Here is a 27960-nt window from a genome sequence, read left to right as displayed (position 1 = left end):
ATATGTTACTATCAATACGCTATACAGTATACTATCATGTAGCCCCGTTGGGATGCTGAAAAGTAACAAACAAGTGTGTTGTCCCTATGACACGGACCTACGGAGGTGTACAATAGGTTTTACTTTTATAAAAGCTAAAGACAGTAGGAGCATTCCGATACCAATATCTTTTTATTAATGTGAATGATTTCGGAATCATTTCCATGTTTTATACAAATCCGTTACATACTATGATAGATAGCCTGCTGTTTTTTCCCCCAATTAGTGAGGAGAATTTTTGTAACATCTAATTAGAGAGATAGATAGATAGCCCTGACCAAAAATCACAGGTCTTAAAAATAGCCACTCGACGCAGTACTTTATGTTGCCTTCAGTTTACATGGGAATAATAGTTTGATTGGTTTGACGGTCAAAAGCAAAGTGTTCATGCGTTCAAACTCGCTCGAAACCATGAAACACAACAATTAAACTTTTCTATAAACTTCAGTTGCTCTTGCTGATTGTTATTCTCAGCCTTTTTAACATTAACACACATTCTCTTAGTGAGTGATAGGCCACATCTGAGGTAATAATTTATAGCATACTGTAACCAAAACAAAAAATCCAGCAAGTGGTTGTCTATGCCATGGCGTGAAATAGTTGTCACAAAATTATTTATATGATGAAAATCGTTAATTGCGCTCGTTTTATTTGAAATAAATACGCCATCCCCTTTTGTTTGCAATGGTAATGTCAGAATTGAGAAAGTCAGAGAAATCGGCGTCCATCGGGTCCATCGCCAGACGTTAACGGTATTTTAAAGGTCTTATCTCCCATCTTTCCCATGTGAATTGAATGCAGCATAACAACGCCTCTCTCTCGTAAAATCCAGAGCCAATGGCTATGGTATCACACTGTGCAAAGAGCCGACTCTCGTGGCTCATTGGTCAAACTAAAATGTCATTCACAGGCCTGGTTTGAGCCCCGCCCTTTTCCAGTAATCCCAACCTATTCTGGATTCAGTGGGAATTGTGTACATACGGGTTCTAGGCTACAACGTGAAGGTATCGAGTTGTTAAAAAATATTTGACCCGTCTTTTTTGTTGACGAATTGATTAATATACAGCTGAAGTTGTGGTGAAGGGGATATCTGCTTACATCAGAGGTAATTTTGGTGGTATTTTTGAACTCCATAATAACCGAGTAGCGGTAGGCAGCTAGCTAGCAGAAATTTTCCAAACATGAATTTGGTGTGGTGGGGTGCTGCTAATGTAACTACGTTGAGAAATGGCCTGTAACTGCCACCTTAGCTAGCTCAGCTTACATTCGCTCTCTTGATAAGATACAGAGGATAGTCATAATTTATAACGGGTTGTATGTATTGTGAAATTATTGACTGTCTGCCACCATCACTGTGATCAGAATTATTTGTATCCATCATGTTGTCCAGTTGCTAATGCTAGTGATGCAAGCCCGTCCTGTGATGATGTACTTGGGGATGTCTGCTGTCGAATCTGTCCCACGTGTTTTAATGGAAGTATAAGAAGCAGAAACAACAGATATTACACATGATCACCTACTAAATGTTAAGTGAACAGACCTGCAAGCATTTTTAGTCGTTGTTTGTGTATAGGACCCGAAGTGTGAAGCGTGATGTGTCTTTCGCCATCGTGATGCTTGTCTTGTCAACAGAGGATCACGCAGTCCTTTTATTATTCTTTTTTAAAATTATTATTATTCTTTTTTTTATTACAAACTAATGTGATACAGAATGACACTCACTATAATACGTTAATTTGGAATAATACAGCTATTGGCTCGCTTGGTCTCTCTCTCTCTCTCTCTCTCTCTCTCTCTCTCTCTCTCTCTCTCTCTCTCTCTCTCTCTCTCTCTCTCTCTCTCTCTCTCTCTCTCTCTCTCTCTCTGTGTGTGTGCCTGTTTTAAAAATGTCACGACCATGTTCATTTTTACACCGAGTTGTGTGCAAATATATTGGGCGACCCGACCTACGGTCTACATGCACAGAGGAAGAGTTGTGTTCCTCATCGTGTTGAATGATATCTCTTGTTCAAGGCTTGGTCAACATTTATTCTCACAGACAGGGTGCTAGTACCTCTAATTTTAGATTTTAGATTTACTCATAGTTGCTTGATCGGTTGGTATTACTGATAATAATTCTAACCTTTATTATACAGCAGTTTTAAAACTGTAGCATAGTGTTTTGAAATGGCAATATTGAAAGAGCAGCAAAAGAAAATAAGCTATTTGATCAGAATCACTGTCATCAGTTGTCTGTCTGCATCTGGATAAGTAGAGTAGTGGAGACAGTTGATGCTTTGCCTATTGATACCTCTGTTCTGTTATATATTGTACGTTTACATGCATTTACTTACATTTGCATGTAAGTCAAATAGGGTGTTATTGGCTGTGGCATCATGTGTTACACTCGATTTCCCCGGGGTAAGTTTTTGTCCTTAAGGCTTTCAGCAGTAAGGGACAGGTGTAGGGCTGCAACTAACGATTATTTTCATTGACGATTAATCTGTCGATTATTTTCTCGATTAATCGATTCGTTGTTTGGTCTATAAAATGTCAGAAAATGGTGAAAAATGTCGATCATTGTTTCCCAAAGCCCAAGATAACGTCCTCAAATGTCTTGTTTTGTCCACAACCCAAAGATATTCAGTTTACTGTCATAGAGGAGTAAAGAAACCAGAAAATATTCACATTTAAGAAGCTGGAATCAGAGAATTTGAACTTATTTTTCTTAAAAAATTACTCAAACCGATTAATTGATTATCGTTGACGATTAATTTAATAGTTGACAACTAATCGATTAATCGTTGCAGCTCTAGACAGGTGCTATTTTGTCCTGTATCTTGGAATTGCTCCCAGGCAGGATTTTTATATCATGACTAAATGTGATGTGATTTGACCAAGCAGTACAAAGGAAGTATGAATAATATGTCCAAATGATTAGTTTTCAGGGTACACATTGTCATGGTGCCAGTGCTGAATGTATGGGAAACACTGAGAACATTAGTCAGACAAAAACAAGTTGCATGGACACGAAGAGCCAGCCGACTACCTGGCAGGACAAAGGCAGCCCTGTTGGTGTATTTTCTTTATGACCAGTCAGCTTGCTGTGTCTGTGCTGAGAGAGATCAGACTCGTTTGTATATTTTTCTGGGGTGAAGGGTTGTGTGCGTGTTTTAAATGTTCCATGTTTTTTTTTCAAGCCAGTCATTTCTTGGGACTATTTAACTCCCTGACGCTTCCGTGATTTACATCTAAAGTCAGAAAGGGTTTGTCATCCACAATGAGGAAAAGAAGGGAAGGAAGGAAACACTGTTTGGTTGACATCCAAAAGCTACAGTCACTGAGGACTGAATGTCCTTTTTCCACCGAGGCCAGACACTTAACATTTCACATACACACTCACTCTTTGCACACTCTCTCTTTCTCGCGCGCTCTTCCTCTGTGTTTCACTCATTCTCTCTCCAACATCCGGTCTCTCTCTCGTCCCATTCAAAGGTCAAGCATAATTAGCGGCTACTTTCAGATCCAGTTTCAAAATGTCGCCACACATAGTAGACTGGGGCCTCTGTCTGCTTAGTTCTTTGGCTCTGGTGGTCATAGTATGACGACCTAATGACAGAGTTGAGTGTAGGCTTACGGACACACAAGTTTTTTAGTGAGAGAAAAACACATAACACACTCCAGAGTTTTTCTTTGTTTTGAAACTTTGATTGTTATAGTAAAATTGGTGTTCATTGGTGTTAGAAATTATTATGAAGATGAAGATCATTGAACATAGACCATAGAGGAACGCAGGGTTAATTTCATAGCACAATCTTGGACCGTTGGCTTCCATATTGCTTTTATATGCTCTTTGGCTGCAAAACTAAGCACCCTCTAGGACAAGTAAACGCTAACACTTGAGAGTATTTATGTACAAAATGTACAAAGCGCATAGTTCATAACAGTAATCTAAAACATATAAATTACTCATTAGATAGTGCTAAAACCTTTGGATATGTGTGTTGCAGTGTTTTCCATATCATTTTTTTTTCAAGCACTGGTAGTTTGGAGTAATTTTGGTTTTGGCTCTGAGTCCACCCTATTTTTGTCTGTTTTGGTTCTAGTGGAGTATATCATTCCACTGTTGTACTTTTATGACAGAAACATGACATTGTTTTTGTGTGGAGTGACATGCCACACCCACACCCACACACACACACGCACGCACACACAATTCTGCTAGCTGCTCATATTCTCTAGCAATCCCTGAATTAATATATTGGAAGCAATATGTGTTACATGTTTTGAATTAGTTTAGCCCAGTATTTTAGTGCCCTCGGATGTTTAAAACATACAAACAAGTGATAAACGAGGCCCATTGTGTTGAGTTAATTACTAGGCGCGTAGGATTCAGAGACAGGATGAGATTTTCCATAGCCACGCACTCCAAAAGGCCGCCTTAACACAGGAGAATAGCGCCACTTGCCCATAGTCAAACAGAACAGAGGCAAAGTCCGGCCTGGACAGAGGAGACAAACTCCAAATGATGACACTGTGTAGTCTAGGCTAGTTTGTTCTTCCCTCAAATCGGCCTGCTGCAGGCATACAGTGTAGGTTTAGGGTTACTCTTTGGTTTTGAAGTAACGACAGTATCCTTGTTGTCTTTTTTGTCTGTGGTCACACTTATTATTGCTGCAAGGACAAGGACCAGAGAACAGCAAAGAAGTATTGATTTGCGGGTGTGTTTGTGTGCATTTGTAGCTATCAGTTTCTTGGTTAGATTTCCCAGAATCTATGTCTGCCCCCCCCCCCCCCTTTCCCCCGCAGTGTGCTGTGGATTTGTTTGATTCTGTCAGAGCTCAGATGGTAGTAGATTTTGAGGTTGTAAACTTTTTTCCAGCCTGGGGCCCAGATTGGAAAAGTAATCTTCCCTGGGATCCAGAGCCATTAAAACTTATTACTTTTCTTTTCATGTGGGGACCCACTAGTCCTACAATAGGCCCAGAAACCATTTTGGGTCCAGGCCCATAGTTTATGAAACACTGGACTAGGCAGTTGTCGAGGACGTCTTTTCTTGCTTGAGCCCTGCCTCTGAATTTTATCTGGAGGTGAAGGTATTTTAGAATGAGTTGTTGAACAGTTAGATTGGCCAGATGAAGAAACCAATACTGTAAACTAATATGAGGTGCTGCAGTGTTTACAACTCATTAATTCAGCAGTAGCAGGCTCTCAACTGTCATAAAATTGTCCCCACTATCAGGAAATTGCGCACACTGAAAATCGGTTGGTGTTATTGTGCACCCAAAGCAAACAAATAGAAGGAACAGTACATACTGCAAAGTTTGTCCATGTAGGCTACAGAGCTATTTTCAAACTGTATGTGGAATTTGTACTAGGCTATATCTTGGAACTTGGTACTAGCAGTGGGACCAGGAGTGAGCGCAGGTCCCAGAATTTAAATTACTCCCTGCCTCCTCACTGCTACAAAATTTCCAAGAGGACAGAAAATGTTGTAGTGGTCCAGAAACATGATTATCAAGATGTTCTTTATGAATTCCTGTGGACTTATGGCCTGGAGGGGATGATTTTTTTTTTCTCTGTTGTCATTTTAATATTGTTATCCTGTTCACTTGTCTTTACTTACAATCTTTATTGTTTTTTTGTTTATTTGTTTCTTTTGTTTGTCTTGAAAGGTTTTCACAAGCCCCTTGGATTTTTTTTAATTTCAACTGCACATATAAGTAGTTTCTTTACATTCTTCCTGTGTTTTTATCATTGAATTTTATCCCTGTGTTTTTTTTATAAGATCCTATCGTTTATCAGTGTCAAAATGAAAATGAAACTAAACTAAATGATGTTTTGGAATGGAACAATGAATAGTTAGATAAGTAAAACAGACTGGGGTATTGGAGACTGACTGTTACTTTCTGATTTCCCTTTAATCTGCTTTAATCTGACTTCTCAGTGTGGACTTGTTTGTGTAGCCTCATGTGCAGTGTCATTGTTGCCTGGAAGTGCTTGGGTATTCGTAGCAGTTCTATAAATTTTGAAGAGTATACCAGCCCTCTGATTCTTGAAAAAGAATGAGAGAGAGTGGTTGTTATCTTATGCTAGCTACAACATTTATAACTGTCCTCTGCCCATAGTTTGGGCTGTTGTAGGGGAAGTGAGAGGTGATGATGTTTTGGGATAAGGTGATGAACATCGATAGATAGCTTAGAGTATTGGCAGAGACAGATAAGCTAATAAACAGAGGCCAGGAGACAGAGAGATGTTTTCGCATGTGTTTTATAAAGCCTGCAGTGGGCAAATCATAAATCAAATGAAATGATAGCCTGTTCTGATTATATTAGGGTCATACTGTTACCTCTTATCTAAGCTAGTCTCTCGCTCTACCACCAGAAAGGAGGTTGCTTGCATGAAGGTGTAACACAAACACACGCACGCATGCACACACACACACACACACACACACACATGCAGTGGTTTCTGATGTAATAGTTTGGCTGTTGTGTTTGTGTGTTGCTTCACAAAGTAGCTCCAGGTGACTCTGTTTTCTGTAATGGGCTTGGCTTCTCTGTGTGTCTGTGTGTATTTTGTGTTCAGAAAAGTCTTCCAGGTCATATTTTGCAAGTGATGGGTTTGGCAGTACCTATTTGTATGAGAGTGTTATTTTATCAAGCTACCAAACTTTTCAAGGCTTGTCCCAGCTTGTCTCAGTGGAAACCAGACCAACTGCACTGCAGCATTTTGGTCACACACACACACACACACACACACATACACACACACACACACACACACACACACACCACACACATCCAGGCTTAGGCTTACTAAAAATAAGCTCAAATAATTAAATTCTTGGGACATTTCTTCTCATGTTTTATGTAGGCATGTTCATTTTGTTTCTGTCGTCTTAAAGACAATAACAAACACATAAGCGAGTGGTTGAGGCTTGGCCTTACATTCCTCACCAGCTTGTCTATATTGATACAGCATTTAGATGCAGTTAACCTACTTTTTTCAGTATGCCAATCTGTAACCTTTTGTATCCCCAATAGGTATGTGACAATATATCGAAATTCAATATATCGCAATATAAAAATGTGACAATACGTATTGTGGGGCAGAAAAATGAATCGCAATATTAGCTCCATTTTACTCTACTGTAGTAATCACAAATGAGATGGCTTGCCTATCACAATTTCACAAGCTCTCCATTGAAACTACATTATTTGCACTTTGTAATGACATTTTTAATTGTTGTTTACATTGTAGCAAGCCAATGCCAGATACTAGAAAGATTTGTGACTCAAAAATAAACATAAATCTGCAGTCATATTTTGTTGTCATTGAACTTTAATTTATTACATTGTATCTTGGTTGTATCGAATCATATCGCAAGATATGCATATCGTCCCATCCCTAATATTGCATTATCGTTGCAATGATTTGTCCAGTGCGTTCTTTTGCAATATGCAGTTTTAGCAGGAGTAATGGAATGGTGGCCTGAAAATAGGTTTGTAGTTTGTTGCCTAGATTATTAGCTTGTCTGATTAAGCATGTGTCTTATCCAAATATATTCTTGCAGTTGTTGTCATTGAATGTTCCAATGAAGTATACAAAATAGCCGTATGATATAGCTGAAATGTGCAGGCTTTCTGCTTGTCTTCTGTATTTTGACCATATTTGTGTTACCATAGTAACTGATTGATTAATTTCTTTGTTTGATCTAACTAGAAAAATCTGAGCAGGGAAAGTGTATGAAAAACTCTCTCCCTTCCCTCAACCACTGCTGTCAAAGTGTCCTTGACCAAGGCACTTGACTCCCTAATCGCTCCAGTGGAGCTGTTTGGTAGTCAGCAGTAGAACACTGAGTTTTAACTGGGCAGCTCCTGGGTGTGAATATGTGCAACGGCTTGAGTCGAGGTTGTTTCTATTTCACTTCTTTGTGTAAGGATCGGATCAGATACACAGCCATTTACTTCAGTGCAGCCTGCTATGGAAAAATAAGCATCTATGATCATCAAAATATGGATCCATGTGTTCACTTACACATTGGTAAAATGGTGCAACACAACCAGCAGACCGTGGAGGAGCAAGAATGTACCTGGTGTAGCAGCTGTAACTGGGCTGCAAAATTTTGGATACAGAAATGTTACACATGCTGTGTAGTTTAGGTGTAAGTGCGTGAAGTAGGGAGTTACTGGAAAACTGCATAGTGCAGTCAACTGTACCTGGAAGAAAAGCTTCAGTGACCAGCAGTATGGCCTGTCAGTGTAACTTTGTTTATCGTATTCCATAACATCACCACATGGCAAATTGGCAGGAGCACAAGAGGTAATTGTACAAACAGGTGGTTGTAATGAACCGCCAGCCACAGCCAGTGAGCAGGATTAATGGCACTGCACCACACTGGCTAATGGTGCTAGTGGAAGGAAGTGGGTATGCTGGCAGTAGAGATGGGTACACTGACCCCACCATCCCATATAAGCCAGGGGTAATTATGCTGGTGGTAAGTGAATAGAGAATAGAGAAAAAGTTGGGCATACTCCATATATACGTGTGTGTATCTTCAACTACACTACTGAAGCTAGCCAAATAAAACATGAGGAAAAGAAGGCTCGTGGTTTGCAAACGAAAGTCTGGCAAATTCATTTAGCTCTGCAGTACCTCAGCAGCCTTCCTAACTTGGTGTGTTTCTGTCTGGGGATCTTTTATATGCATCTAGTGTATCCTGAAAGGAATTTGTATCCTCAAAGTGAAGCCCCTGTGTATATCCACTCTAACTTGTGACAGTAGACTGAAGTCTTAATTCGATAATCTGTCAAGCTTCACATTCACTTCTGTATTAACTTTCTAACTAATCTTTTGCCTTTAAGCCACACTGTGGTGTGTCTTTTGACGCATTGTCTGTATACTTCTGGGCATTTGATTCAAACCGTGATAAAACTAGTATTTCAATGACGTTATTGTAAGCACATGTACTGGGAAGCCCTCTCTTCATCCGGGACCCACCGCTGGCAGCTGTTTTCCCAGCTGTACTGTCCGCCTACTCCCAGTCTGGCTTTTCACAAAGCTATTTTTTAATTCGCAAGAGCAGGCCTTCAATAATGTTGTCATGTGTAAATTTTAGTCCTACACCTTTGCCAAGTTCCCACTGAGTCACAAACTGCACAAGGTGAAGAGAGAAGGAGGAATTTAAGACATGGGCATGCCTTAAATTAAATTAGATTAGACTTTGACTTTAAAGACCCCATAAAATAAAAAAAAAAGCACTTCTGAGTTGTGAAGCAGGGATCAGCATTAAGGATTTTTTGCACTTCTCGTTTTGCTGAAAGAATATTCTGCAGAAGAGCATTCACAGTCAACACATACGCAGGCAGTGTGCCGCCGCCCTCCCCCTGCTCAGCCCATAGAATTCCCACTCATATTTATTTAATCAGAAACACACGTCTTGAAGTGAACTCAATTTTCTGTTTCATGGGGTCTTTAAATCTATCTTCGGAGGTGGAAGACCCAGAGTCTGTCTGTTAATGCAACACAATAAATTTGTCTTTGGCTATAGCTCTTTTTGATACTGGGTGTAAAAACTTGAATTCATTAGTTCCAAGAGGACCATCATGCGACTTTGGGCCCACACACACACACACACACACACACACACACACACACACACACACACACACATACACACACACACACACACACACACACACATACACACACACACACACACACACACACACACACACACACATTCTCTTCATCAGACACAAGGTTTCTCTGGGCTGAAAGAGTGGGGCATTTGTTGGAAATATTTTGTCAGTGATCTTAGATGTCATAGTTAACTATTAGTCTGCCTGTAGGTGAGCTGGTATCTGCCTAGTCATCCCTATCACAATAATAAGTTGGCAGGAAAGATATTCAACCTGGGCATCTTTCTATTTTGGTTGTGAGACAGAAAGTGACTCATTCTGTCTCACAACCAAAATAGAAACATGCCCAGAGTGATATGCTCAGTTTACAATTTTATACCCAGTTCTGGGATCATGATCACTGCATCAGAAAATTAGGCCACAACAGTAACCTAGGACAGAATGAGTTTAGACATGGCTGTGTGTTTCTTCCTGCAAAGTAAAAACAGTATTGCAGAAATTCAAAATAGCACATCAGATTATAGCTGCACCCCAGAATAGAGCAGTGAAAGAATCCAGCAGGTTGGCCAAGTATCCACAGATATTTGATGAGATTACTGTTCATGCAAGAATGTTCCCTGAATAAGGAACAACTAAAAGTAGGCATGATCTAAACAACAACACAGCAACGGCTCTCCGCTCAACACATTCACCGTATTACACCCCATCAAGCCTGAACGACAGTGCACACAGCTGTAGCCAAGGGAACCGGAAATATAAACTAGCCTCATCTCTCCTGTTGTTTTTGCAAAAAAAATATTGTGACAGGGTGGAATGTGTTTTAATTTTAATTGGTGCACTCTTTGATATGAGGGGTCGAATGGATAAGGGAGATGATGTTTTGTTATGTTATTATTTTAGACCTGTAGGCAGTCAGGAAGTTTGGTTTAATCAAAATTTGTCTTGTTGATTAGTCTTGAAAGCTGAATGACTTGCCATGCAGCCGAGGCTTTATTTTCTTTTTATTTTGTGTTTGTTTATCCAAAGTTTTAGCAGATCTTTAGTGGATTTATTTTAAGTTCTCTTGCTGTGTTTTCCCACAGGGGGCCCTCTGTCCGTGTCTTGGCTCTCAGGATGTCTAGCCTGCTGTAGCTGTAAGGAGGAAGACCACCACATTAGGCTCTACAGACGCTGATCACCATGCCTAGCCCAAGTTTCAGTCCCAGCTCTAAGCCTGACTCTAGCCCTGTCTGGCTTATCTGTGTTCTTCTGGGCCTCTCTACTGTACACACCCACGCCAAAGATGGTAAGACTCTAACTCCCTTAAAAGAAAAAATCCACCCTTGGATACTCTTATACTGTTATATCTGATGTTCAATGCATTCCAGGAGTTATTTTGTGATGATGTGTTGTAATTTACTGTTTTGTGGCACCCACTTTCCCTCAACCTCCTTCGTCTACTTGTACTTCAGTTAGTGAATTCCTACATTTCTCAGAATTCCCCTTACGCAAAAAGCAACATTTCCAGTGGCTGCATTGCATTATGGTCTATTGAGGCTACTGTCAATGGAGAAATGGGTATCTCTGCCTCTTCTACAATGGATTTCTCCCTGTATGATTGTTGAACATTGGGGCTAAATGGTGAGCCTAGGAAGAAGTTTACCAAAACCTGACGTTTACCTGAATGTCTGGCTCTTTTACCACTTAAGTCATGCCCTGCTCCTTCCTGGTCCTAGCCAGAGTATGACATCATGTGTATTGTTTGTCGCTGAGTGTCACGGGGTGTGTATGTGGTTTCTTTGTATTGTGTACAACCAAAGTCAAAGCGGATATGTTATCTGATAGCTGTTCTATGTCCTTAACCCCTGCCCAAAGACTAAAGGAGTTGACCATTCTTCTTGTGATGAGTGTATGACTCAATGGAATTAAATCTCCAGTACACATTGGCTCATATTGTCCATCTAGTAAGAGGCTTCAGAAGCAATGCTGTGCTGTGTCTTTCAATCTCTGCTCCACCAGTTGAGTCTGTATAACAATGTGTATATATGTATGTTACCCTTTATGTAATGTAATTGTGTGTGTGTGTGTTACAGTCCTCCCTGTACCCCAGCAAGTGAGCCTGTCAGCCAACATGGAGACACAGCAACTGTCTTTGTCCTGGCTGGGAGGAGCAGTCACAACCTTTGACCTCATGATTCTAAGAACTGAACTTGGTGAAACTGTCTTCCACGTAAGGGCTTTTCTATGTTCTTTTTGTTTTCATTTATATTGTTTTGTATTTGTTCTTTTCTTTTTGAAGCCATATTTAGTTTATTGGCCTCATCTGCGCATTTTGCTGCACTAGACGTTTTTATCTTGTGTGACATAAACTAAGCTGAGCAAAACATGGTTATCAGTGTACCTGTTTTTATATCACAGGTTATGTAGATGATATAGATGAGAATAGGTTGTGTTTCTTTCCTGCTTGAGCTATGGCCATTGTTATAAAGATAGCCATAATCTTCCTACCAACTTCTTGTTATTGTTGTTCCACATTAACCACAGGAGCCGGTGTCAGTGACAGCAGACCAGGTGAGCGGTCGGCACCAGTGGAACTGGACCTCAGTCGAACCTCTGGAGTGTACCTCACTGTCGGTCCGAATCCGCTCTAGAGATGGGCAGACAACAAGTGAATGGAGCGACACTCAGATACTGCAAGGTCAGAGGGCCAATAGTTACTATAATTCCAGAAGTCAGGAAGTACAGTGAAGACTAAGGGATGCCAATAAACAAACAAGTGCACAGATAGTTTTAAGCTGTCAGGTTTGCAAGTCTGACTCCAGAGAGGATTTACAAGACATCGGTGACTGGAACAACAGTATCTGTTAGGTCTGACCCGGCAATCAGTGATTAACAGAATACATTTATTCCACATGAGAGAAATTAAGTCCATCTCCAATTCAATTTCTTTTTCCTCCCTGAAATTTCATGTCTTACTCTCCTGAGTACCTAAATTTAGATGTTTATCTCTCTCCCTCTCTACATCTTTGTCTCTTCATGTTTCTTTCTCCTTCATCTCCTCTTCTTCTTCAGGAATGGATCTCCCCATGAACGAGGTATCCCAGATGTATCCTCAAGACAGAGTTGTGAGCGTGGGAACCAACACCACCTTCTGTTGCATTGTGGGAGAGAGGATGCTCTTCGGTAGCATTCGCTACAAAGACACAGTCATGAATGTGACGCGCCTGAGTAGGCGGAGCTATGCCGCCACAAGGATCAATCAGGGACCTTCTAGCGCCTCAGGAACCAATGTCTTCTGTAGCAGCGAACACAAGACAATACTGACCGGAGCAGTGGTGTTTGTCGGATGTAAGATGGATTGATGGGTGCATGGTTAAGAGTGGAGCTGTGATGGCTGTCTGATCTGAGATGGATGGATGCAGCTTGTGTGGTGGGAGAGAGAGACTGAGGGATAAGTGGGTCAGTCAGGCAGAGGACTGTAGAATGATAGGTGTAAATAGATCGGTCAATGTGGGATGGGAAGTATTTAACAAAGATAAATACAAAGTTGTGATGTGTTTTTCCATAGTAAAGATAACAACAATTTTATTATACAACAGGACTTTGTTTATCTGAAAACTTTGCTGATACATGGTAATGATTAACAGCAAATCTATTATTCAATCAAATTATTTCAGAATGGAGCGCCCCGGTGGCTCACCGAGTAGAGCGCATACCATAAGGCTTAGTCCTTCCCGCAGCGACCGGGGTTTGAATCTGGCCCGTGGTCCTTTGCTGCATGTCCTCCCCTCACTCTCTCTCCCATACCTTCCTGTCTCTCTCTCACTATATCTGTCAAATAAAGCATAAAATGCCAAAAATAAATCTTTAAAAAAAAAATAAAAATTTCAGAATGTGCTTGCACATATTGTTTTTTTAAATAGGTTTTGGTATGGCATTTGAATCTATTTAATGTTTCAAACATTTCTTTATCCCAAATATATAAATAATCAGGTTTCTACTTGTTGCCCCCCCCCCCTCCCCACCAGATCCTCCACTGCCCAGTGATTTGGTGTGTGAGACTCGCGACTTGACATCAGCTGTGTGCCAGTGGAACAGAGGACAAGACACACACCTGTATGGCAAGAAACGAAAGACATACTACGCACTGAATAGCAGGTACTACACATACACACACACACACACACACACACACAACCTTATGGTACAGCAAGGCATGCCAGGCAAAGGCTGAAAATTGAAAATTGTTTTCCAGCAGAATATAACATCAATGGAAAAAACACTTGATGATAATGTACATTTCACTTACACAACTCAGAAGAGTCATGAAGAAATGTTTCGGCAGCATATCACAATATCGCAGTATTTATCAGCAAATAGGAGGCATCGCATTTTTTTTACCTGGTGCACCCAGCAGTGAATTACAGTACATTGCTGAGGCAAACATATTTTCACATTTGTTCCACCTTTAAATCAGAACCCAGAATTGGCAGATCAGCCTGTTACCGTACAATTGCGCTGCATACTTTGTCAACATTGGTTAAATATTCATAATTGTTGATTTGTAAGCTGCTTTTCGCTCTATTTGTGATCAGTGTTGGACCTTCTTTGCACATCTGTAGGTCCTGTTTTATGTGGTCAATGACAATCCAGCTCTGACATATTTTTTTTTTTGTGAAAGACACTTGTGGGAAAAAAAGTTGAATTAATTTTCCCTTATAATTTTATTTGCAGACACTGAAAGTGTAATACAAACTAAGGTATTAATTGTCTCTTTGGACACGCAGCATAATAAGCCGATTTAATCACAGCCACAGTACAATAACTATACCTGCCTCAAATCCAAAAGGCCATTTTAACCCTAATAAAAATGGGGGAACATGGAATGAGTGAGGAAGGGTGAAAGAGACACAGTATATTAGAGACACTGAATCCTTGTATTTTTGCCACAACAATGGTTCAATTTACATATTGGCTATCAGCAGCTTCAATACAAAAATGTCTGTATTAGCAAAAGCTTAGTGCATTAGTCCAGTGATGGAATGGTGAATAATTGGGGCAATGCACGAGCCAGGAAGTGGCCTTAGGTGACTTTTTCCGAGAAGATATTCCTGCATTGTTTATGGTTGTTCACCCTGCTTCTCTTTAAAAACATTTTTCTCCTCAAAAAAAAAAAGATCAGGATAGAGAGAGGGTTACAAGGAATATAAAGCACTTAGCCTAAGTAACCACTTGCTGCCTTTTAGTATCCATTTAACATTGACAGGGGATTGGCCGCATGCCAAACCTCTTACAGGAATTGTGCAGGGGGCTGGCCAGAACAGAAGTCACATCAGGAATGTGTCTGTGCCTGTGTCTGTAGATCGGGTGAGAGAATCTGATTGGATTGGTAATGTGCCATATTGTTTTTATTTTTTGCAGTGGCAGTACTAATTTTTTTTTTCTTTTTTTAAGGAACTGTATGGAGGCCAACCAGAACCAGAAGGAGGCGGTTTGCAGTCTGGCCCAGTGGGATGGTAACTGGACCCTGGTAGCTAAGAACACACTGGGCCAATACAGCCTGAGTGACTCTGCTGAACTCAGTCACAGAGGTAGGTGTCTGTTGACTGTACCTTTTTTCCATGGATGGATGGCTGGATACACAGTAACAACAAGAATATTTATAAACTTGTTTTGTCTAGCACTTTTCAAATGATAAGGCTACAGCGGAGAAGTAGGTAATAAATACATCAAGAACAGTGGAAATGAATGCCAGTGAGCATAAAATAATACTAATAGCAGAAAAGAAAAAAAAAATCATTACAGCAGTGGCACACAGTTCAATTGCCAAAAAGTAAGAAACAATTATCAGTATCAAAGCAAGATGGATATAAATAAAGAAAGAAACATTTGACATACAAGTTTCATGTTCTGAGTAATGTTTGGCTCTATATTGAACTGTTATTCAGAGTTGTAAACACACATAGACAGTAGTTGTAGTAGACTGTAATTTGACTAAAATGCTCTAGGGGTTTTCCCTGCTTTCAGCGCAGTCTTCAAGGGCAAACCAGTGAGGAATAATGTTAATATAGTGTCACAGAACTGTGAATTTTCAAAGAGGTCCATTATTGCTCTTCCGCTGTAGAATTTGTCAAGAGAAGTGTTTTTTCTTTGGTATAGTGTAATTTAGATACAGATTAGATTTCCTCTTCTGCTTATTGATTATTGTCTCTCCCTTGCTCCCCAGTGCATCCAGTGGCACCGGTTAACCTGACTTCTGTCGTCCATGCCTGGAATGGCACTGTGCTGTGGCACTGGAAGCACACAAGCTACGACTCACTGGCTCTCATCTGCCAGGTAGAGCTCACCTCCCACTGGCACCCTACAACGGTGAGTTGTCTTTGTGCGTGTTACTGCGTGTGTGTGTGTTGCAGTGGAAGTAAAATGTTGTTTGTTTATACATAATTATAAGCCAGTGCGTCTCTTCAGTGTACCGTAATTGGGTCTGAATTTAATGGTTTCCGTGTGTGTGTGTGTGTGTGTGTGTGTGTGAGTGTGTGTCACTGAAAAGTTCAGTCAAATCTTATCCATCTTATCAGTGTTGGAAAAAAAAACTACTTTTTGTCTCATGTGCACATTTCCATAACAGCATAAGTGCAGCAGCCAAATTGCTCCCCACAGATGCTGACTTGTATCAGAATGTCCATTCTCTCCATTTGTGGGATCACCAAAGTAACAAACAGTAATGTGATCTAATGTATGTCTCCAGCGTACCTTCTCCGGTGTGGGTCTGCGGTCGGTGGTCCTATTGGACCTGCATCCTGATGAGGACTACAGTGTTAAAGTCCGCTGTGGAGCCCAGCATAACTTCTGGAAGTGGGGCGACTGGAGCAACCCATTGGCCTTCAAAACCAGCCTCGACAGTAAGGAGCTTTTATCTTATTTGTGGTATTTCCGTTTTAGTCGATAGATTACCGCAGATACGCCTCCGCCAACTGAGCCACCAGAATGCCCCAAGGAGTTCATGTTTAATGACTGGTAGCAACTAATTAATGTTAGTGCATATTGAATTTATCTTAAATGATTCATTCTCACTCATTACACTGAAGTATAGCAACAAATTGCAATATTTTGTCATTCAACAAACAAATTATGTAGACATTTCATCACAGCAAATTATGTAGACATTGTATCCATTACAAAGGTTTTTGGGATGTGCGGTTGAACCTAATTTTATCTTGAAGAATGCAAACATCAGGAAGTGAAAATTAAATTATCCAAAAAACATTCCAATCTAGCTGCATATTGACTTTGAAATAAAGCAAGTGCAAATAATGTGACACGATATATAGATATTTTTTTGAACACACACATGTACTGTATATGCACATGCAAGTTCAGTGCTGCTATTGTAATTTGGAGCACGAAGAACGACTTGAAAGTGAAAGTGTGGGACCTTCTAAAGTTTTGGAATGACTGCTGCTTGAAGGCCAGATGTTTTTCCTCACAAGGTGGTGCTATTCCCCATGCACCTTCAGCATGGTGTTGAGAAAACAGAGTTTTGATACTGGAAATATTCTAAGCATTGACAGTTATTTTTCAGTAATTACCATGTTTTTTTTGTATTCACTGTGTATTTTTTCTTTTTTGCTGCAACAATCATTATGCTATTTTCAGTAATCACCATTCTATTTTCAGTAATTGATAAATTATTTCCATTTGTTTTCAATAGTAAGCAATGTTACTTCAGTATTAAATTAGTAATTATTAAACAGCAATGGCGATGCTATTTTCAGTACTCACAATTGTTTTCCTTCTCTCAGTCCCCGAGGCTCCTGATGTGTGGATGTGGATGGACAGAGACAACACTGGGCGGGTCATGTGGAAGGTGAGTATTACTTTTTATTTTTCTTTGACCTGGCAGCAGGTATATCGATATGGTTTGATTTACAAAATAGGCTATTTGCTTTTCACTGGTTAGGGACACTGTGGTAAAATGTGTTTATGTAAAAGGTAAACCTAAGCCACAAGTCTGTCTCCTAACATCCCCCCATCCGCTTCTTTTTTTCTTTTTATCTCTCTCACTCTCTCTCTCGCTCTCCCTTGATTTCTTCCAGCCTCTGACGCGAAGAGAGAGCCACGGTCAGATCACAGGTTATGAGGTGACTGTCTGGAGTCCAGAGGAGAACGTACAGCACACAGAAACCCTTCCTCAGAGCACCCTCACCGTGCCGATCAACCTCACACACATCACTACCAGCAGCGGCAACAACAAGGTCATAGCTACCATCATAGCCAAGAATGCAGCTGGGGTGTCTCCACCTGCAAGTATAGTCATACCTCTACGTTTGACAGGTATGTGGGAATGGAGAGAGAGAGTATTGGGGGAGGTTCGGGAAGGGGGAGATTAAAGTTTACTTGTTTATTCTCAAAGGCACATGTTTTATTTCGTGTTGCAAGCAAATATTTTCAGCTAAAGTCACCCTTTTAAGAGCTGAGAAAAACTAGATGATTTTCCCATTGACTTCTATACATTTCTGACATTTAACAATGCATTTTACTCACTTTTTTTTAAGTTATTAAAATATTTAGAAATTGAAGACGTGGACATGCATGACACCTGTCTTTGTTTTATGTACAGACGTGGAGCCTGCTGTGTCCAGGGCTGTCTACATGGATGGAGGTTTCCCTCTGTCCTGGCAGAGCGATGCCAACGCCAGCTGTGGTTATGTGGTAGAGTGGCACGATGCCTCCTGCCTGCAGGACTGCCCCGTGGAGTGGACCAAGGTGGCCGCTGACAACACCAACGTCTCCGCACAGTCAGGTATGCCAGGCTAGACACTTCCTTTCATCCAAAAACCACATTATAATTCTGTGAAAAGACAGCATTTTTTTTTCAATATTTGGAGCAAGCATTTCTCTTTTTTACTTTGTGTAGTAGCTTTATTTAAAAACTATACATATATTTTACTCTGCAAATGGGGGCGTGTATTTGAAAATATGTAATTCATGATAATCTTTGTCTCTGCCGTCAGGCACCTTCCAGCCGGGCGTGAGGTACACTTTTTCCCTCTACAGCTGCTCCTCAGAGGCCCCAGAGCTGCTGCAGCGCTGGCAGGGATACATGCAGGAGCTGGGTGAGAGGAGCACCGAGGAGGAAACATGATTTCAGAAATGGTGCTCTGCATTTCAGTTACTGACTACTTTGTTCTCTCTCCTCTCCTCTCTCATTCCCACCTTTCCTGTTCTCCTCCGTTCTCTTCCTCTCCCCTTCTTGTGTCTGCCACAGTCCCTTCCAGTTCTGTCCCCCACCTGTTAACCAATCAGCATGACTCTGAAATTCAGTTGAGCTGGGGAGAGATCCCATTGAACAACAGAAGGGGCTTCCTCCTGGGCTACCACATTTACCTCAGTAATGGATCCCAGCTCACACTCCTCGGTAAATGTTTTTAAATGTGAAAGTGAAGCGCTACCTTTGTATACACTACAGCTGCTAGTTATTTTTTAAGCACTGAGAAAGAAATTATTGTTATTTTTTTTAACTTCATATGTCATACATATGCATCACAATTTATGTTGCAATCACATGATTTTGCTAAAAATAATGGATTGTGTAATGTTTTTACTTTGTACTAAACACATCACTCACTCACATTCCTCTTCATTCTTCCCTCTCCTGCCTCTCGCTCCCTCTTTTCCTTCCTTCCTCTCCTCCTTTTTTTGTTCACCCTCTCCTTCTTTCTCCAGCCAACCTGTCAGACCCTAGAAGCAGGAGCTGCACAGTGAAGGGTCTCTCTGCAGGCTCCTATAAGTTCACTGTTAAGGCCTTCACCTCAGCAGGCGAGGACACAGGCGCCACGGCCTCCATCACCATGGAGACATACAGTACGTACCCGTAGTTCCGACTGCCTACAGAGACTGGAATCTTATTTGACAAATGTGTTTTTTGTGCATTATTTAGGTTTTTGTTTACTTTTTCATTCATTATTTGAGACTACAGTAGATACTCCCACAAACACACAATGTTGGTTAACCAGCAATTAGCCTTGATTAAAGTCTGCCTAAAAATGTCAGATAGAACTTTATAATTCCTGGCTCACAAAAATCACAAAACAAAACTGTAGCAGATCAAGGTTAAAATCCCACATCATAGTTTTTTTTTCTTAGTTTTCTCACAACACCCTGATAAAGAAAACTTAGCTTGAACAGTGACCAGAATTAGTTAAAATGATTTTGAACAAAATCTTGTTGTTCACAACCTAAAACCCTCTTTGGGTGACATGAGCTTCACCTGGAGTCAAGGAATGAGATGGTTACATCATGTCATCAGTCAACATCAGTCAACATAGATTTTGTCCCAAATGATTTCTAATATTACCAGAAAAACCCAAGATTTGAAATGCCAAGCAACTGTTAAAACTGTAAAAATGTACTTGCACACCTGCACCTTTTGTATTAATGTATAATCATCAAAAATACAATTATCTGATTATACCCTAGGTAATCTGAAACCACTGTTTTGTGCAGCTTATATTGTGCAATTGCAAAAATGAAAAAAGCATCAAAATAATATTTTCTTAAATTCCAAACCGCTAGATAGTGCTACACATTGAAAAAAAGAAATCAGAGGAATTGGTATATCTGAAAAAAGTAGGTAGTTTGACTTGAAACCAGGGAGCTGAGGAAGATCATTGATATTCTGGCTCTAGATGGGTTACAATTCATTGAGATTGTCAGGTAATAATTACAATCACCAGACCCCCCTTTATAATAATACTGTCCCAAGACCCCTAAAGACATTGAAACCAGTGGTTTATTTGGTAAAAATGACCACCTTGCCTGAATTCTCTTAGGATAGGCCTGATGTTTCAGTGGGGACATTCAATTGTATTTGCACAGAGTAATGACATCACTAATACTTCCTGTCTCTCCGCATAGCTGATTGGCTGATTCTGGAAATCTTGACTTCGCTGGGAACCATGACCTGTTTCCTGGTCCTTGTCACCTTCATTTGCTACAAGAAGAGGAAATGGTGAGACTGCCATGCTGTGTGTGTGTGTGTGTGTGTTTCCCTTAAATAATGCATGAAGTATAAGCCACTCCACTTGTTATGCAAAGAAATGTTCTTAAGATAGGGAACCACTAGCTACAACCCAGTCCAAGCAGCAGTTTTTTCTGTACACCGGAGCTATTAGAAGATACTATTTGAATTTATTTAGCTTTTTGATGCTGGCTAGTAGTTAATGAATGTTGTGAGGTAACATTTTGTTTTTCATTGTCACCAGGGTGAAGAAGGCATTCTATCCAGACATACCTGAGCCCAAACTGCCTGGTGATTGGTCCAGGACACAGGTACAGCATCTGTCTAACCCAAACTTATCAGTATCAGTGTGAAGTTTTATATTGATGGTATAAATACATGAAAAAAGCAGCACTACTAAACTTTTTCTGCATGAAATCTATACACAAAACTCAAAACTAAAATTGACCATCATATTGAGCAAGATAATGCTTGTCTTTGTATTTTTTTTTCTGTGCAATGGGGTCAGTCTGCTTTGTGACAATGTGTAATGAACTTTGAATATGTTCTTCTTCTTTATCAAATTTGATATGTCTTTTTGTGTGTTTTTGATCATTAGTGGCAAGAAAAAGGCTGCATGATTTTCTCCCTTTTACACTGAGTCAACTCAGTCAAGTGCTTATTCCCCTGGTGTGTCTTACAGGGTCCACTGGATGTGAAGCCCTCTCCCCACAGCATGGTCCATATCGTAGAAGAGCCTGAGTGGGATTCCAGTAAGGAAGCGCTAGTCGTCATCCCCGAGGAAGATGAGGATGAGGAAGGGCTGGGGACAGGAGACGAGCCAGCTGACACAGACGAGCCGACGTCACTACGCTACTACAACCAAGTGATAGATGACCGGCCCATAAGACCACGTTTCCCAGACTCCTCGTCTTCTTCTGCATCTTCCTTGGACTCTGCGCGCACCGATGTGACCTACACAGGGATCCAGACCTCAGGGTCTTCCATGGCCTTCCAGCTCCAGCCGCAGGGCCCCTTTGAGGGACACCAGCCTCAGATTGACCTGCCCGTCAACTGCGGAGGTGGAGGAGGTGGTTACCAGCCCCAGATGCAACCTGGAGCCCCAAGCCAAGGCCCAGCTCCAGCACCCCCCCAGTCTTTCCCAGAGCCCCAGCCTGCCGGAGGAGGCCCATTCGTGGGCTACCAGCCCCAGTGCTCCTGGCACTTGGACTCCCCTGTGGAGGCCGGGGAAGGTGGAGGCCTGGCCCCCTCTCTGGGCTCCCCCACCTCTGTCACCTCCACTCAGTTCCTCCTCCCCGACAGCGGGTCAGAGGAACATTCAGAGAGCAAAGGTCAAGGGTCGTCATCGGCAACGACCTGGTTCCACAACCTGTTGTCATCCGCGAAACCCTGATGTCATCCCTCACTACTAGCAGCCAGCCTGGGGGGTCGCGTTCTTGGAGGTGAAACCTTCACAAATCTTCCAGATTGAATACTCAATTGATTTTTATCTGTTGTCAGTGTCATGCATCAAAGAAGTCCATCCCACATGATCTTAACAGGTAGAAACATAATTTAATGAAACAGGTACAATGTATCCTCTGATATAACGTTACAGTCTAATGATTACGCTTTGACAGACCAGCAGGTTAATAATGTTATCCAAGGTGTTTATTTCTCACATACAGAAATAGATATCATCACACATGCAAACCTATGCCAGTTTACTGAGGACAGTTGTCTCTCTCATGCAAATATAAATAACAAAGATTCTGTATATTTATAAGTCAACAAAGTTCTATTCTGTCAGCATATCTCTTAAAAAAAATACTGAACGCACCCCTTGGCAGTCTGATGTCTGTCCAGTCCCTCACTGCCTTTCCTGTGACACTCAGTGACTTTCTACAATGGGCATTTAGCAATGTCATATCCTGTGTTTCAATATAGTATATCCATATTTTGGTTTTTATTTCAAATGCGTCGTTTTTGTGATGTGAGCTTAGAAATCTCATGGACACTAAAGAAGAAAACACAAAAACAAAGGAACACTTGGAAGAACACTACAAAGACTATTCACTATACAGAAGAGCACTAATCCCGAAAACTCACTTGTTACAGTAACCCTGGACTATGTTGTAATGACAGCTGACGAGCTACTGAAAGAAAAAAAGGCATTTGGTTGTAAAGGTGATACAAAGTTGTCATAATGGACCGGGTGCATAAAGATGGCACCCACCTGGATCAATGTCATTGGATCAGTCCTAACATGGACCCAGCATTTCCTCCACCTCTTTCTATCTGTCTGAAATGGAGAGAGTGGATGTTGATGGTTAAATGATTTGCACATTGTCATTACCTGTTTTCATAAGTCAGGAGTAAAAAAAAAAGGTAATGACATCGGACCCTGTGGCTGCCATCTTTATAGACTTGATCTATTTTAGAAAGATGACTGTTACTGACGGGTGAGATATTAATTGAAAGACACACTTATGAATGAGAAATAGTCATTATTTTACATGAGTCTATTATGGTCTGGAATTGTCTGGGTGATGGGCCCAGTGAATATACACTGATATAAGCTAGAACATGAATACAAACTGATGTAACTACATGAACAAACTGACTTTCATGTTACTTTTTATTGTTTTTGTTGTTGTGTGTTCCTTAAGTAGGGGAGATGGAAGATTACTGGTTCAGCCACACCCCACTCCTTTTTTTTGTAAGAAATACATATTTCACAATCAGGCTGTGGCCTCTTTGGGCTTTTTTTGTTTTTGTTTTTAACATTGTTTTGCATTGTGGTGCATTATTCCCCAGTGATGTGCCAGGAACTTTTCCGTTGAGTTGATGATTTCCAATTGTTCAGTTGTACAAGCCTTGTACCAAATCAATGAGGATTACCCTGGATGGTAAAAACACAGTGTTTGTATTGCCTTGATAAATGGTATGCTTCCAGTCATTTGCACCATATCACCTTTCCCACACTGCCCTGTTCACAAATGTTATGTAAAATCTAAAGAAAAACAATCGCTTAATTCAGATCCGAACCGATCAGAAATGTATTGCATGAGAAAATACAGATCCCACTGACACTGAGCATAATGCAATGTACAAATGATGTCAGGATCCAACTAGTTTTAGCCAAGTGCTAAAATTGTAAAAGTGTGGTTACATTATAATTGTTACTCCCTCACACTATATCTGTGTGGCTGTGAAGAATTGTTTGCTTGGGTTGCATTGATTTTAATCCTGGAGAGTTAGCAGGTAATGCATTTGATGTGGATTTGCTGTGCTTTGGAGTTTTTTTTAGGGAGATCGGAAAGTTAAGTCTAGACTGAGTTTGAATTATCTAGAAAATGTGAACTTTTTCTGTCATTGCAAATCTATCCTAAAGCTTCTTCATACATTTTTGATGGAAAAAGGGCCCAAGGGGGAAGAACATATCCGTCCTCGGATAGAAAATTTCCAAAATTCCATGTCACTTTTATTGAGCTTTTGTGGCAACAATTTGGGGAAATTACCTCTTGTGAGTATTGGTCACTTGACAGCTCTCTGGAAATGCCAAAATAATGGAGCTCAGACGTGGGACAGTAATTTTGACTAATAACCCCTCATGCTGTACTTGCTCTCCTGTTACAAGGGTGCATCCTTGGCTCGGTTTCCCAAAGGCATCGTAATGCTAAGATTAAAAGATAACCAAGTGGAAATATGATTTGTTTTATTTTATTTTAGGAAATTTTTACTTGTATTTTAGGAAACCAGGCCCTGGTTTGTCTCAGTGGCAGTCTAGGGCCAATTGTTTCTCAGAGCTTCCAGCCAAAAAGCTTTAAGTAAAACTACTGTGACGTGAATGATGATTTAGAGTAACTACAATGGATGGCTTCAGCGATGAACAGATAATAGGCAGTCCACTTTGACTACTATGGAAAATGTATCCGCCCCTCTCCATCTTGAATCTTGATCTGATTTTGACTTGGTTAGTGAGAAGAATTAGAAGTGACAAGTTAGAAAAAGTCAGAAGTGAATGAACCAGTTGAATTGGGTGAGATCAGTGATCACTTCAAGGCGATGAAGGGAGGATATAATTTCAAGTATTTAAACATGGCTGCAAGATTCTTTTCCTTTGAAGCCTGCTTTCCCAAACAAGCAGGGCTTTGGAGAATAACCTACGAATGCTATGTGTTAACACATACTTTTATGTTGATTTGGGTCAACAAAACTGCACCTTTGTTTATCTCTAAATCTTTGTTTTTATATAACAAACTGTACATAATCGTTATGCTCTATTAAATTGTAAAATATATTCTCTATACTGCATTAGGCTTTGTCAATAGTGACTAACCAGCTTTTCTGAGGGAGTAAAGGCAAATTATGTTAGTGTTGATTCCAGATATATTCCTATGACGTGTAGTGGCATTCCTCTTTGATTATATACACGTTTGTTGTGTCAGACTATGCTTACACAGGTGGAAACTTTGAAAGTGTGTCTCAAAAATCATGTAAAATGAATTAGAATTGTGATCTTGTCTTTTCTGTCTGCTGTAGCACAGTCTTGTAATAGTGTAGCCTGCTTTGCATTACCATCTTATCACAGCAGTGTAGCTTTGCCAGAGACACTGTAAGACTAAATATTTACTATTGGGCCAGAGAGTACTCTGTATTCAAACTCCCATATTAGAACAGAGATGCAATTTCCAATTCAGTCCCATACCTGCCCCCATTAATTCAATAGAAAGTTAGGATTCTGCCATTTATGCAGTTGGGTACACTGTCTTCTTTACACATCTGCCTTTCCTCTCTAGCACTAGATCGTTGTGCAAAAATCTATGCATGTTGTATACTACCAAATAGTACATTCATACCTTTTAAATCTGTTTTCGTGGTACCCTATTGCTTTCAAACACTAATATTGACTAATGTTGTGCATGACGACATGACTAAAAAAATGTTGTGAACTGAAAATGCTGTCATTACTGAAAATGCTTTAAATTCATGATATTTTGGAGAATATTTTAGTAGTGATTGAATGAAAAGAGACACTGAATTGCTTCTGAGAATAATGCTTTACTGAGTGAACAAAACATACAACACTAATTGTAAACAGTGCTAACAAGGTGAAATGCCACTTGTTTAAAGGCAATAAAGATATTTAAATGTCTTGCCACTTTTCAGCGTTATCCTTTTTCTCCAGTTGCCCAATATTATGCAATTTTTGTACAAAAAAATAGCAGTATTCATTTAGCACTATGTTCTTTCATGAAAACGTAAATATGCCTGCTCTTGGAATAATTCGTGCAGTAAGTAACACACTAAAAAAATGTGAGAACTAGTATGTACCAGGTGAATTTTAGCCCCCCCCCTCTCTCTCTCTCTCTCTCTCTCTCTCTCATTCACACACACACACACACACACACACACACACAGTATATATGTAAATATCTTAAGTTGTTTAAAGTGTGCAGAATGTAGATCATGAAGTACATATAGCCTAGTGCCAGAAGCCTAGATCTTGTTGTTGAATGATGTAAGAAATCTGGCCATTTTCTAAGGCTGACCTCGACCACATTACTAACGAGTTTCACATCGCCTGGCCACCTGCTTGTTCACTGTCCTATGTAGACTATATTGCCATGTATTATAGGCCTATGATTAATATAAAAACACACATGCACACAAACATGCAGGCCAAATAATTAATATGATGTGTGTGTATAAGTTCAGTTGTACAGCTATATGGCTTTATGACTATTAATTTTTCATCCTGATAAAAAAAGTCTTCTTTCAGTGCCTCATTAGCTGGATGACGGTTGCAGCCAAGTGTTGCTAAAAATACTCTCCCCCTGTTGACCCTCTGGAGTTCGAAACTGTACAGATTTCGGATCAGTTTCCAGTCATTACATCCCAAACTGATCCCAAACCCTGCTTTCGTTTGCCTGCCGACCTAAAAACTGATCCAGGGCCAGCTGTACCACTCCCTCTTTTAGTATGTTGACTTGTCACCGTGGCAACGGTGCACCGCTGGGATTTCCTCTGTTTGTTGTCTGTTTTCTAGCCGTAATTAGCAAGCTAAAGAGTCATAATATTAGCTAACATCATACAAATTACCATGTAGTGTATTGTATGAGAGGAAATTACCAAATTTAAAAGCAGAAAATGTCGGATATATTGTGCAGGTGGCTGAACGCGGAGCTCCGGCTGTCAAAATCCGTTGGTAAGTGTGAATGAAGTTAACTAGCGTTACAGACTAGCTGCAAGCTTGCTAAATAGCCACAAGCTAGTTTCGGTTAGGAATAGGAACTGTCTACTTTAGGACACCAGTGGCCAATGTGGCAATGCAGGGCCAAGAGTATGCAGGTTTTCATTGAAACTGAAGACTCCACCAGCTGATTTCACTGATTAGCACACCTTCAATCAGAGAGGAGGAAGGAACTAACTGTAACTAACTAGCTAGAGTGAATCAGGGAAATCATAAATTGAAGCACGTAGGCTACATTTAGATTGACAGTGTCTTCATTTCTTTTACATATCTGTGAAGGATATTTTAAAAAGAGATCCCAGTGGTGATAATCCAATATTGACCTAGCCTGCAATTCCTACACCTATCTGTGACATTGTGAACAGGGAAAGGTGAACGTTAATATCCAATATGAACTGAATTAACTGTACAGGCCTTTTGCAAAACTATGTGTGCTATCATACCTTTACAGGAACTGGAAGAAAAAAAGAGTTGTATTCAACATAAAAAAGACAAAGGGAGGATGGACGCATGGATTTGCATGCCACATGCCTGGATCGAAGTCATTACAATAGTTGCATACTTAATGTTCAGGAGTGATTTTTCTTTACAGAGCCAAATACCCTTTCAAAGGATTTCTCCAGTGGATACCTCATTGGGGAGGTCCTGCATAAATACCAGCTGCAGGATGATTTCAATATGTTTATGAAGAGCAAGTAAGTATCTATCTATCTAGTTGTTTGTTGTTGCGTGTTTCCATATATGCCCACTGTAAGGTTATTCCCATCTTTCCTCATAGCACCTCCAACTCAAAGCTGAACAATTTTACCCGCATCGAGCCCAGTCTCCAGTTGCTGGGGGTCCCATTTGACCTGAACACAGCCCAGGCACTGATGCAGGAGCAGCAGGGGGCCGCCACACGTCTCCTTTACCAGCTCTACGTCTCACTGGAGAAGAAGAGGAAAGCAGGAATCACTGGGACAGTGATGGAAACCATGCAGCCCGTCACCGCTGCCAGCCTGCACAAAAAAGAGAATGAGATCTACTCTGATGTAAGGGGCTGTGTGTGAATATGTGTGTATTTG

At 40.5% G+C, this 27960-nt stretch overlaps 2 protein-coding genes across 2 annotated transcripts in view; both read left to right on the top strand.

Annotated features, from left to right (window-relative positions):
- The first annotated feature begins 1009 nt into the window (after positions 1–1009).
- lifra (LIF receptor subunit alpha a) lies at positions 1010–25775 on the top strand. The gene is made up of 18 exons (XM_071537551.1): positions 1010–1144; positions 10745–10947; positions 11735–11871; positions 12186–12339; positions 12714–12989; positions 13670–13799; positions 15096–15232; positions 15868–16010; positions 16390–16543; positions 17444–17508; positions 17738–17975; positions 18262–18444; positions 18656–18757; positions 18910–19059; positions 19368–19505; positions 20559–20652; positions 20906–20972; positions 21344–25775. The coding sequence occupies exons 2-18, from the start codon at positions 10842–10844 to the stop codon at positions 22052–22054; spliced, it is 2985 nt and encodes a 994-aa protein (XP_071393652.1). The 5' UTR covers positions 1010–1144; positions 10745–10841; the 3' UTR covers positions 22055–25775.
- Positions 25776–26793: 1018 nt separating this feature from the next.
- spef2 (sperm flagellar 2) overlaps positions 26794–27960 on the top strand; it is a 32856-nt gene continuing 31689 nt past the window's right edge. Inside the window, exons 1-3 of the mRNA XM_071537537.1 lie at positions 26794–26851; positions 27489–27591; positions 27675–27927. Of these exons, the coding sequence (XP_071393638.1) occupies positions 26794–26851; positions 27489–27591; positions 27675–27927 (414 nt within the window). The remainder of the gene's footprint in view (positions 26852–27488; positions 27592–27674; positions 27928–27960) is intronic.

Source organism: Centroberyx affinis, unplaced genomic scaffold (assembly GCF_046629955.1).
Source record: "Centroberyx affinis isolate AG114_WGS23_722 - 3 ecotype Tasmania unplaced genomic scaffold, CSIRO-AGI_Caff_v1 ptg003065l_1, whole genome shotgun sequence".
NCBI lineage: Eukaryota > Metazoa > Chordata > Actinopteri > Beryciformes > Berycidae > Centroberyx > Centroberyx affinis.
This window is presented reverse-complemented; position numbering and strand designations above follow the sequence as displayed.

Bases quoted from the DNA above. Each gene is read 5' to 3' on its own strand.
- lifra (XM_071537551.1), top strand. From the start codon at position 10,842: ATGCCTAGCCCAAGTTTCAGTCCCAGCTCTAAGCCTGACTCTAGCCCT. The intron at 10,948-11,734 runs GTAAGACTCTAA...TGTGTGTTACAG, and splicing joins ACACACCCACGCCAAAGATG to TCCTCCCTGTACCCCAGCAA. The intron at 13,800-15,095 runs GTACTACACATA...TCTTTTTTTAAG, and splicing joins TACTACGCACTGAATAGCAG to GAACTGTATGGAGGCCAACC.